The 12,035-nt window shown below is 34.2% G+C and overlaps 2 protein-coding genes across 3 annotated transcripts in view; one reads left to right on the top strand and one right to left on the bottom strand.

The window, feature by feature from the left end:
* The window catches only part of LOC117121636 (glycerol kinase-like), an 11,917-nt gene extending 5,674 nt beyond the window's left edge, over positions 1-6,243 (top strand). Inside the window, exons 4-16 of the mRNA XM_033266874.1 lie at positions 346-425; positions 735-872; positions 1,062-1,171; positions 1,463-1,565; positions 1,823-1,890; positions 2,044-2,167; positions 2,690-2,768; positions 3,175-3,271; positions 3,829-3,913; positions 4,217-4,337; positions 4,983-5,117; positions 5,706-5,793; positions 6,170-6,243. Of these exons, the coding sequence (XP_033122765.1) occupies positions 346-425; positions 735-872; positions 1,062-1,171; positions 1,463-1,565; positions 1,823-1,890; positions 2,044-2,167; positions 2,690-2,768; positions 3,175-3,271; positions 3,829-3,913; positions 4,217-4,337; positions 4,983-5,117; positions 5,706-5,782 (1,217 nt within the window). The 3' untranslated portion in view covers positions 5,783-5,793; positions 6,170-6,243. The remainder of the gene's footprint in view (positions 1-345; positions 426-734; positions 873-1,061; positions 1,172-1,462; positions 1,566-1,822; positions 1,891-2,043; positions 2,168-2,689; positions 2,769-3,174; positions 3,272-3,828; positions 3,914-4,216; positions 4,338-4,982; positions 5,118-5,705; positions 5,794-6,169) is intronic.
* A 2,053-nt stretch (positions 6,244-8,296) lies between these two features.
* The window catches only part of LOC117121637 (lathosterol oxidase-like), a 9,348-nt gene continuing 5,609 nt past the window's right edge, over positions 8,297-12,035 (bottom strand). For both annotated transcript variants that reach the window (XM_033266876.1, XM_033266875.1), the window contains exons 2-3: positions 10,946-11,072; positions 8,297-8,818 (exon numbers count right to left, since the gene is read on the bottom strand). In XM_033266876.1, the coding sequence (XP_033122767.1) occupies positions 8,343-8,818; positions 10,946-11,072 (603 nt within the window). In that variant the 3' untranslated portion in view covers positions 8,297-8,342. The remainder of the gene's footprint in view (positions 8,819-10,945; positions 11,073-12,035) is intronic.

The raw sequence follows: 12,035 nt of genomic DNA, 5'->3' as shown, positions 1-12,035 counted from the left end.
CAAGGAATAGAATAAACAAAACAAACGATCCTGGAATTTTTTTCGAAGTGTGCAATGAATTTACTCGTCTTTATGTTTTTGTCGAGGAAATTCTGATAGTCTTTACAGGGCTTAACAGTAGTTTAAATTAGTTTACTTGGAAATGGCTTCAGAAACTGACTCCTCTAAGGTTTGCATATTCCTTGTGTTACAATCTATGTTTTTTTCAGCTTTTTGTCATAAGCAATGCTTCACAAATTATTTTCAATTTAAATCACTCATTTGACATGCTGCTTGCAAGGCACCCAATCTGTCTTTGTTTTTCATAGCATTTGATAATACATACATGTTGATTCTCCTCCTTAGTTTGGCTGGACACGAGGACTGTTTCAACTGTAGATAAACTCATCAACAAGACTCCAAATAAATGTAAAGAATTCCTCAAGGTGACATTATATACATTTTTTTTATTACTCAAGATGGTTTATTTTTTGAATTAATATTTTCCAACAAAGAAAATGTCCGAGCATTTGTAAATCAGGTTTAAATAATTGATTTGTATTTTATGGATTAAGCACTGTTCAATTAGGCTTGGTTTCAACTCTCCAGCGTAATTACATTTGTTTCCTGAGTCCTCAAATGAGGGAAAGTCTTTGGGGGAGCTATCATTTCAAACTATCAGAATGCAAGATAATTATTATACAAAGAATTTAATCATACACTACATTTATATTATTTTCTATTTTTCATCACAGCCAAAATGTGGTCTTCCTTTGTCCACCTACTTCAGTGCTGTTAAAGTGAAATGGTTAATGGATAATTGTTCTGATGTTCAAGCAGCAATTAAAGACGATCGCTGTCTCTTTGGAACTGTTGATTCTTGGCTACTATGGGTAGGTATTGATTTGTAAAATATACAAGGAATGCTTGAGCTGTTTAATAATATAGAATAATAGAATAATAATGATGGAATAATATATAATTAAATGAAAGATAAACAGCTTGTATTTTCAATATTCCAAGAGCCTCTGTAATATCCAAATGCTTGCACCTTAATCATTCCATTTGTGTTAATTTTGTAGAACATGACAGGAGGAGTAGAGGGCGGAGTTCACCTTACCGATGTAACCAACGCTAGTAGGACTATGCTGATGAATCTTAACACCCTGCAGTGGGATGAAGAGTTATGCAGGTAAGTGGACTTGCACCATTCTCAAAATAGTAGTGTAAAACATGGGGCTGGTTGAGATGCTTGTTTTCCAATTCTGGTTTCCTCCTGGACTCAAATCTTGTGAGTCCCATTGGGAATCCTGATATGTGTCACCACGAGAGGTGGAACAGGAAATTGCCGAAGGGGTCCAAGAACTCTGAACTCAGGGAGATCTAACCCCAGGGGCACCACCAATCAGTTTCCCAGAGTCAATGGGGAGAGATTTTATGATTTAAAAATGGCTTGCTTTTGATTGCTTGTGTTTCTTTACAGTTTCTTTGAAATTCCAATGTCAATTCTACCAGAAATTCGTAGTTCAGCCGAGGTGTATGGAAAGCTTAACAAGGGTATATTGCAGGGGATTCCTATTGCTGGGGTTAGTTTCTTCTTATCTTCTTGACTGGTAGTAAAGCTTTACATTACTGTCATTTGAGTTTATCATAGATGGCAGTCAGCCAGTGCATCTAGATATTTGAGGCTACAGACTACATAATAGCCAATCACAAGGAGGGAAATCTCAGGATGTTGCCATTTGTAACAGGATTTAAGCTTGCTTGCATTGGACCGCTACTTTTCAGTTTTAAGAACATTAGTTTAGAATTAATTGCTGCTGTTGTTCTTTCTCTTGATTAGATTCTTGGAGATCAACAAGCAGCATTAGTTGGTCAGAATTGTTTCAGAAAAGGAATGGCAAAAAATACGTAAGTATATTTATACTTAAATAATAATTGAGTTAAAATAAAGTTATATTCAAACAGTAAGGTAAAAAAAGTCTTGCTCTATTATTATCATTGATGTTATTATTTTAACTATTGCATTTAACCTTTAATATTGACTACTGTTTTTACTTGTAGGTACGGAACAGGGTGCTTTTTATTATATAACACTGGCCAGGAGGCTGTTCAGTCATCCCATGGCATGTTGACAACAGTCGCTTATAAACTTGGACCGAATGAACCTACTGTATTCGCACTAGAGGTAGGCCTACATTATATGTGCATAGCACTGCTAATAAGCCTGCAGCATGCATGTTTAATTGCCTTCAATAAATATACAGAATGGCAATCTTACTGACAAAATGAAAGTAATTCATGATCGAAATGGGTGGGGTAAAGTCGAAAAATCCTGATTATGCTCGATCCAGATGAGGATTGTACTTTTATGTGTCAGTGTGCGTGATTGATCTGCAAGCTATAAGGTAATATCTATTTACTAATCTATGATTTTATATTTTTAAATATATATATTGTACTAGTAAATGATTCTGTGTACACAATACAAGGTGTATAATTTGGTTTGGTGCTTCAAGACTGGAATCCAACAAGCGTCACTTTCACTAGTCCGTTTACGCATAACCACACTGGCAAGTTCGGTGTAGTAGCAGCTTCCGCTTCGGTGCAGTGCATCAGGTCTACTGCCGTTAGACTGTGATAAAAAATGACACTGCCTTGAGCCAGGAAATATTCTTTAATTAGTTGGGTTTTTTTTTTGTTCTTGCAGGGATCAGTTGCCATTACCGGTGCAGCTGTCAGGTGGCTTAGGGATAATCTAGGATTTATCAAAGAAGCTCATGAAATCGGTAAGCAAAGGTCATAGGTCATTACAAAACTGATAATTGTATCCACTTGAGGTTAAGCAAATTGAACATTATTTTTGCATATAGCCTTGATTCCATACCATTATTTCTTATAATACAAAAAGGCACAAACCACACCATTAACAATTAAAGTAAGCCTTGTTTTTATTGATGGATTTTTTTGGTCCAAGTTCCATTGCTCTGTTTCTTGTTGGTGCTGTAGAATTGAAAAAAGAAACTTGGAGCAGCTTGTCTATTGTGCGTATAGTACACTTTCTATTACATTGCTTCAACGACAGCACTACAAATTGACAAGAAGAAAAACTATACAGGTAAACATTATTTGTTAGTTTTAACAATATTGATGTCTTTGTGAATTTATAATAATGTTCATTCTCTTCCAATGTAGAGGAACTAGCAAAGAGTGTTGATAATTGCGGAGGTGTTACGTTTGTACCTGCTTTCTCAGGATTATACGCCCCCTATTGGCAAACTGATGCAAGAGGGTTTGTATTCTGATTTATACCTTACCTTATCCCATCTTAGAAAACATAATAATACCTGAAAATATACAAAGTGATGTTGGTGGTTTATATGTTGCTAATCACTCTATTAAAAATTGTCTATCTGTATCAGTAAAAAAGGAATGAGAACACCCTTGCAGTGTTCAGCAGACCTGGGATGGATTGTCTTGTCCTTTCATAGGAGCATTCAATAGTTTATCCAGTATACAATTGTATTCTGCTGCTATTGGTCATTTAAATACAGGCATTTGCTTGTCATGTATTTCTACTATAGCCTGTTGTCATGAATGCAACCCTGCACAAAGTTACAGTTGACATGCATATGTTCTTACAATTCTGACATCCTTGTCAGCAATAACAGAATAATGTTTTTTTATCATTTATCAATGAACTATTATTTTTTGGATTACTATTACAGGTACAAAAAAAAAACCAATGTTTATTAATAATATTCTTATATAGATAATATATGATATAGATTATTATTCTAAAAAAATTTGTATTACTAAATGTGTACATATTTTCTGTGCTCATTTCAGTGTGATTTGTGGTCTTACACAGTTTTCTACTAAAGCACATATCGCCAGGGCAACGCTTGAATCAGTTAGCTTCCAAACCAAAGAGGTAAGAATGTAAAACCTTGATTATACTGCCCTCTAGGATTATTAACACTGACAAAGTCGTTGGTTGATGGTTTTGGCCACCAACCATGTATATACATACCTAAAGGTTTGTCCAGATTATCAAATTTTCTTGGAAAGAAAAAACTGTTGTATGCCCATATATGGTTATGATGTGCCTATATATGGTGATGATGTGATGTCATCATGACCATATTTAAGGCATGTCATATGTTTTTTGTGTAATAAAATTTGATTTAACAGAAGATGATGTTTTTTGTTTGATTAGTGCTAATTGTGTATTCAGCTTTTAGATGCCATGGACAAGGATTCTAGAATACCTTTGCAGCAACTTCAAGTTGACGGTGGAATGACAGCAAATAATCTTTTGATGCAGGACCAGGCTGATGTGCTTGGAATTCCAGTTGGTATGACCTATGACTTAAGTTGAAATTAATTTTAGTCATTTTTGCTAGTTTGTAGTTTCGTTGTTATCTAAACAGCTTCATTCAATAGCCATATTACAGTATTATTATTATTATTATTATTATTATTGTTATTAATCAATATTCATATAGCGCCTAATGTTAACAACCTTGAGGCGATTAACAACATAAAAAAAGCAGCGATTCAAGTGATGGTGACATTCAAGTGGTCTCACTCACTGATGTCAGAGTAAAGTTGCTGTCTCAATAAGGCAACTTACACATTTTGGTCATCTCACCACTTTTTACAAATAATAATAATAATAATAATAATAACAATAATAATAACAATAACAATAATAATAATAATAATAATAATAATAATCAATACTAAACAAAAAAAATGTGAGTGCCATTGCTGAAGTTGATCATTAATAAATTACTAAATTAATAGATTAATAGAATTAATAGATTTTTCTCTGTTATCCCAACAGCTTCATTTTCTAAACTGATTACACTTTATGATTGAGTCACATTGCCATTTCTGTGTGGATAATTAAGTATAATTATATTATTAACAACTAGAAAATGAAACACAATATGATAAAGAAATCAAATTTGGTTTAAAATATTTTTTTTTTCATGAAGTACGTCCATCAATGCTGGAGACCACGGCTCTTGGTGCAGCAGTGGCTGCTGGGAAGGCTTTAGGCGTGTGGGATATAAACCCAGATAAGAACATCTCAGGAATAACAACATTTACCCCCTCTATTGATGAAAAAGGTTTGTCATCTTTTTTTCTTTAGACAGACGAAAGTAAAAATGGTAATAATTGTAAATTATTATGCTGGTAGCAGTGAGCAGTAATATAGAAAATGTTTTAATGTATAATGTATGTGTTCAGGAACATATTTGGGGGTGGAGGCAGGCCGGCCACGGCCCCTTTTAGAAAGTTGAAAAGAAAAAAAAACAAGAGAAAGAGAAAAAAAAAAAATTGATTGCCCATAATGTCTTAGAGATTGTTTTTGGGCCTCTAGAAATGAAAAATTTTGCTGACCCCCTAGGATAGTGTCTCGATCGGTCCCACTTTTGTCCCCCCCCCCTTTCGGACATCTCTAGATCTGCCCTTGCTGTTGTTATTGTAGGTAGAATATAGATTTTCTTCATTTAATATATTTCAGGATAAAGCACTATCAGATTTTTTGTGACGAAAAAAAAGTGATATGCCTATATATGGGTGTAATATGATATCATACCCATATATGGGCACATCGCAGATTTGTTTCATAGAGTTTGATAGTGTGCACTAAGCTTTATAAAATACATATTACTTGTCAAGTTTTGCTTTGTTTTGCTTTTTGTTTATAACAGTTCGTGCTAAGCGCTTTAAGAAGTGGTTAAAAGCCGTCCAGCGTTCAATGCAATGGGAAGACAAAGATGATGAATGAAAATGAAACAGGTAATTTAATAAAAGTATCTAAAGGTTAATGTTATCAAAGATAATCAGTGTAAACATAATATAATGATCATCATCCTCACCAACATCATCATAAAACAGTACTGTCATCATACAAATTTATTTTATTTTTATTTTATTCTTTTCAGCCAGTACAACAACAACAAAATCAATAAAGAAATCATCAACATCATACCTAACCACCATCACACTATTGAATTTCCCGGTTATTTATTTATTCTATTTATTTACTCAAGCTCAAACAGTTAAAAACTGATTTACATTAGGACAGGGCCCTTCAAAGTAATGCATATGAATTTTAAAAACTTAAGTACAAAATTTATATACAAGGTGATATTTATTCTGTCATCTTTTGCAGGTCTCAATTTCCAGTTTAATATTCTTCTGCATTTGAGGAAATCAATATTATGAAATTGGTACCCAAACTCAAATTTAAAAATTTAAACTTGCTGTGCATCTTGGGTAATTAGATCAAGGAGAGTGTTATTCAGGCTGTTCACACTGGATTATTTATTGTTCAGTGCTCAGGTACATGCTCACTATGACCAAAATTAATTCAATGTGAACACAGCTCAAGACAAGGATACAGTGCTCATCAGTCAGAAATTTAAATGTGGTATTTGATTTACGTGAATCACTCGAACATCTATTGAACAATCCTTCAAGTCCTCTATAATAATTTGTGTGAAATTATTATATTTATTGCATGCGTTATATATAATTATACTAGTCACTCTTATTTAGATTTGTTTTATGTGTGTATTTTAGTATGAACCCTTCTATTATAGTTTGAATTCTGTAAGTATGGCTTTATATTAATTTTGTATTCATTTCATACATTAGGCTATGTTCACACCAAAGCAGTGATCCGGTCCGGTGCCCGGACAAGAAATCGTGAACAATGGGTTCAGTGGTAAAGAATAGGACTGTTCACATCAAATTTGTACAATTTCCAATCTGGACTCCAGATCTTGGATGGTTGGTTGATTGGAACCAATCGATGGCATACGTACTTAACCCCAAGTAACCGTGTTCTGTGTAGGAACGTAACGTAACAACTCCGAACCGGATCCGCGCTTGATGTGAAGTAGCTAGAAAGTCCTTAGAAAATCATGTAAGTCTGTGTACTCATTGTACGCCGAATCTAACTCCGTTCCTTGTGAGCGCTAGACGGTGTCGACTGTGTCTGCTGGTTGCCGGTGGCAGTCTGAACGGATTGTCATTAAAAATGATCAGTTGCGCCCGCTTCGTGGTGTTGCGTTCTCCGTAGAATCACATCGGGCAGTCAGTATCTGGCTTAAAATATTAAAATTGTTTGTTTAAAATGTTAGCTTCAAATGAAACACAGATCAAACATGTTATCCCCAAACTACAGACGTTTTACTACAAAAATCCTGGAATTTATTACCAGCTAAAACAATGTATGAAAAATAATCAATAACTGTTAATTTATTCACGTCTGTAAGTGGACTTTTCAGCTAAACCCGTTCCCTTGGATATTGTTATATATTAAGGTCCCTCAAAACAATACTGTAAATGTACGGGTATACAGGTATATGTGTTGGTAGGACACGCCCTGTTTGTAGGACACGTCCTGTTGTGATTGAGCAGTTCTTAAGTTTTATTAACACCCTAGAAAGATCCATATGTGTGGCAAATGTCCTATCATCTTATTTCGGATTATTTAGCCTATTTGACAAACTTTGTTATTACATTTTTAACATATCACAGGAGGTATATCTTTAAGAAAAAAAAATTATTTTGTTTATACAATAATAGATTTCAAATCAGCATTATGTCAAGTATTCAGCTTTAGTGGGCACAAAAATGTCTTTCAGGTGAAAGCCTAACAGCACAAAAGATGTTGATGAGAAGTGGTATACATCCATTTCACATCTTGTTATAATATACTACTATGTAGTAATGTCTTCTCTTATACACATCTAATATATATATATATATATATACACGTTGCTATATTAAATAAATATGTTATTTAGAGTCCTAAAATATCTGTTGTGTCAATAGAATATTGACACAATTGATGAATTTCTGATAAAAAAATATGGGCTGTAGGCTGTTCACAACAAATATGCCGGCAGACAAATAAACAGCTAAATAAAAAACCAGGCAAAAACATAACCTCCTACCAACGTTGGCGGAGGTGATAAGGTGTGGTGGCAAACAATACTATTAAACAGTCAACCATCCGCCAGTGCCTGTGTAATGAGCAAAGTTTTTTTTTTACTTTATGTTAGTGTTAAAATAAAGAAGAAATGTAGCCCTACAACATTTTTATAGTTACCAGCGTTATGTCAAGCTATTAACATTAATTGTCACGCATGTTGTGGTTGTTAATGAAACATTAATCAATTCGTGTGGGCTGAAACCTTATCAGATCGACGGACTAACCATGTTCCCGTTATGTAGTTGCTTCATACCAGGATGTATACAAGGACAGCTAAAGATACACAGTACAGTTCCATTTTTTAAGTCACATGGTTTACCATCGAAATGTTTGATGTGGTTTTTTATTTCTTCTTTAACTCATCCAAAGGAGATTTCCCCTCAAAGGCACTAGGCACTCTGAAGGATCCCCCAACACGATCCCAGAATGTAAAGTACTGTCCGTAGTTGTAGTTGAAAAACATGTGATGATCAGTATGGTGCGCAGAACCGTTAATAATCGGCTTCAGGATATCAGGCACTTTGAAGTTTCCATCGTGGACACTGATTGCCCAGAAGTTAACCAACATAAGAAGAGCTATGTGGAGATATTTATTGAGTGGGAATATGAAAGGGTAGATATGATAGGGAACGGATTGAAGCCAGGCGTCGACGGGGTTCATGGCATGGCTTGAGAACGGCGTCACAATCTTCCATGAGTGGTGAGCTTTGTGAATTGCTTTATAAACTGATCGGTGGTGCAAACCTCGATGAATCCAATATATCAGGCAATCAGTGAACATCATGAAGCTAATTATGCTGAAGATTACAAACGGCCAACCTGCAAAAAACAAAATCATTAATGTGTGACAGGCATTTCCGTCTGGGGTAGTACCATGTGCTGTGCTATAAACAGTTGCAGTTTAATAGTTATCAGAAAAAAAAACTTGATTATTGCAAATTTAAAAGTTGACATTGTATATGAGGAGTTTTATGATCAAACTTGAAAATACTATCTTTGTTTTGTCTGATTATTGAAATGTTTACATATCTTAGCCCCAGTTCATTTTTCAAGTGATATTTATTCAGTTTGAGATATTGTTTGCCAAAATACTCGAGTTGTTTTACCCTTAGATTTTCCAGCCTAAAGCCAACAATAACAAAACGGAATAATCATTAATTCGTGAAAAGATATTCTTTCGCACAGCAAGTCGTTCTATACTAAGCAATTAGTTGAATTGCGTATCATACACTAGTGTAAATTATTATACGAATGTTAGATTATGTATATATTCTAACTTTCAGTTTTAGTTGAGGAAAATAGTCAATTGTGTACTAGATGTGTTTCATTAGAAATTAGTCATTAAAACAACAATTTGAATCTGTATTGCACAACTTCACACGAGGACACAAGTCGCGTAATTAGATTAGCTGTAATCAAATATAATTTGACATTTACAATGATTTCAAATACCGGTATTATAGATGACAAGATTTATCTTGTCATCTATTTGTATTCCCTTTGTATTGTATATACGTTTCTGTGTTAATTTTTTTTAATGGTTATTTACATCTAAGCTTACTTTTTTGGGAGGTTTTTTGTATATAATCTGTCTTATCTCTCAGCACAAAAAGAGGCCTATACAATTAGAGAAATATGTGTACGAATAAGTAGACGAATTTTAATATATAGGCATATTGACGACAGTGCATATGGTGTGTAAACGAATTGGCGTTTTACCGGCTAAATATACAATGCCTTATATTTATTAAGCATTATATAGGTTCTAGAAACTATATTTCATTCAATACAATCATACATGAAGTAATAAACCCAAAGCCTGAGGATGACTAAACGGAAACATTCATGATACTTTTCGAGATCACTCGGGTTTCAACATTCGTCACTCAATCTAGTTAGCCTACAGTTAATTATAGGCCTATATTGAATTACATAGGGAATGAAAAATTATTTTAACGGAAATATTGCAAGGTAAAGTTAAATTTAAATAATGATATATAGAAGTCAACAATTGTCATAGCTTTTGAAACGATTTTGGGAGTTCATTAGAGGTATTTTTTTTTCTAAAAAAGCTTACAAACGAAGACCTCAATTCCATACCCAGGATTTGGGGGTGCGGGGTACGCATAATGTGGACCAACTTTGTTAAGAAAATGGAGCCGGCAGTTGGATCGCAACTTTGGCAACTTCAATGCTAACCACGGTATTAGCTTAATGATAGATTGCTGGTTAATGAGATTTAACATTCCTTTTTAAAGTCAGGCTCCGGAGGAAAAAATGTGTTGATATGTTGTAGAAGTGATTTTTCTAAGACAGAAAAAAGTTGTTTGATCAAAAACTGAGCAACGGTGAATGAGATACAGATTTTTTAATATTTAAAAACTGGTGGAAAAGGTGTAAAAAAATCTGTACCTCGTTCACCGTTCCCCAGTTTTTCGTCAAACAACTTTTTCCAGTCTTAGAAAAATCAGTTCTACAGCATAGGCCTATCAATTTTTTCCCCTCCGGGGTCTGGCTTTAAAGTTCATTACAGAAAATAACAAATGCGAATATAACGATGCATGTTAATAGCAGTATGTAATCAAATTACATTGTACAGATGTAAAGATGCACGAAGAAAACTGAATTTACAATTAACATTAAGTTAATTCCGTAGTTAATTGGAGAATAGTCTCACAATAGGCCCTATCTCACAAAATATAGCATTGCCTATAATCAAAGAGCAGTCTTTCTTTATTCGTTTTATTCTTTTGGGAGAGGAAATATTCCCTCACACATCCCTTCGACCAATTCGTGTGCCAAAATACAGGGACCCAACACTTTTCTCTCACCGTTACACCACTGATCATTATCTAAAAAGAATACAGTATATATATATATATATAAATCTGTTTGATAATATTTTTTTTTAAAGAGGAGTTCATAAAATCATGTTAAGCAACTTACCACGTTCGTCAATGCTGTTGTACAGTTTTGTATAACCTCGGCATTCGGCAAGAAACAAGGGAGCCATAAGAGCAGACGCCAACGGTGACGTCCATGACGTGTACTTTATTTCAAGACTTATCTGCTTCTGCAAATTTATACGTACATACATACACTTATAAAATTATTATTATTGTATTATTAATATTATTACTATTATAAATATTATTTTCAAAATGTTCCCAAAAAATCCAAAAATAAAGGGGGAAAATTTTTGATTCCTAGATTGTGGGAAATGAGCTTTCCCGACTTCTGAGGTGTCTTTTAATGACTTTTAAGTTCTTAAAATAAATCGTCGCTCACATCACGAACTAACACAATTAAATTAAATTGTGTTAGTTCGTGAAATAAAAAAAGCGCGTCAAAATACACGCTGCTGTCGTTAAGGACTTTTTGTGTGGTAAAGAATACAAAATTGCTTGACAACCAATACGCGCTCGGTTTGACGCGCTACTGTGATTTCACGAACTAACATAATCTACTTTGATTGTGTTAGTTTGTGATGTGAGCGACGAAATTAAAGATTTACACTCTTGAAAACGGTCAGGTGAATTTTCTCATTCTTATACGGTAAATAGGCCTTTTATGTGTTTATACAGTATACATGGAAAATTGAGTAGTTGCACACATTCTCTTCTCCATGAATCGATGAACCCCAAGCTGAACGGCATGTCGGGGATATCCTAGATGGCGGAAAATGAGCTTTCCCGTCTTCTGAGGTGTCTTTTAATTACTTATAAGCTCTGCAAAATTCAATGTTTCCCCATCATGAAAACGATTCCATGAATCAATGGACCCCAAAGAGAAAGGGGGTCTGGGTTCTCTCGGGAAAATTTTGATTTCCGAGATGGCGGGAAATGAGCTTTCTCTACTTTTGATGTCTTTTAATGACTTTAATAAGTTCAAGGTTTCTCTTAAAAACGGTTAGGTTAAATTTTGTTCATTCTTATTACAGTAAATAGGATATAAATACATACAGAAAAAAAATTGAGTAGTTGCATACGTATTTTTTTTCCCGGTGGACTCCAAAAAGAAAGGGGGTGGGAGTCGT

This window comes from Anneissia japonica, unplaced genomic scaffold (assembly GCF_011630105.1).
Source record: "Anneissia japonica isolate Jap-2015-1 unplaced genomic scaffold, ASM1163010v1 scaffold287709_len1912824_cov184, whole genome shotgun sequence".
NCBI classification, from domain to species: Eukaryota; Metazoa; Echinodermata; class Crinoidea; order Comatulida; family Comatulidae; genus Anneissia; species Anneissia japonica.
This window is presented reverse-complemented; position numbering and strand designations above follow the sequence as displayed.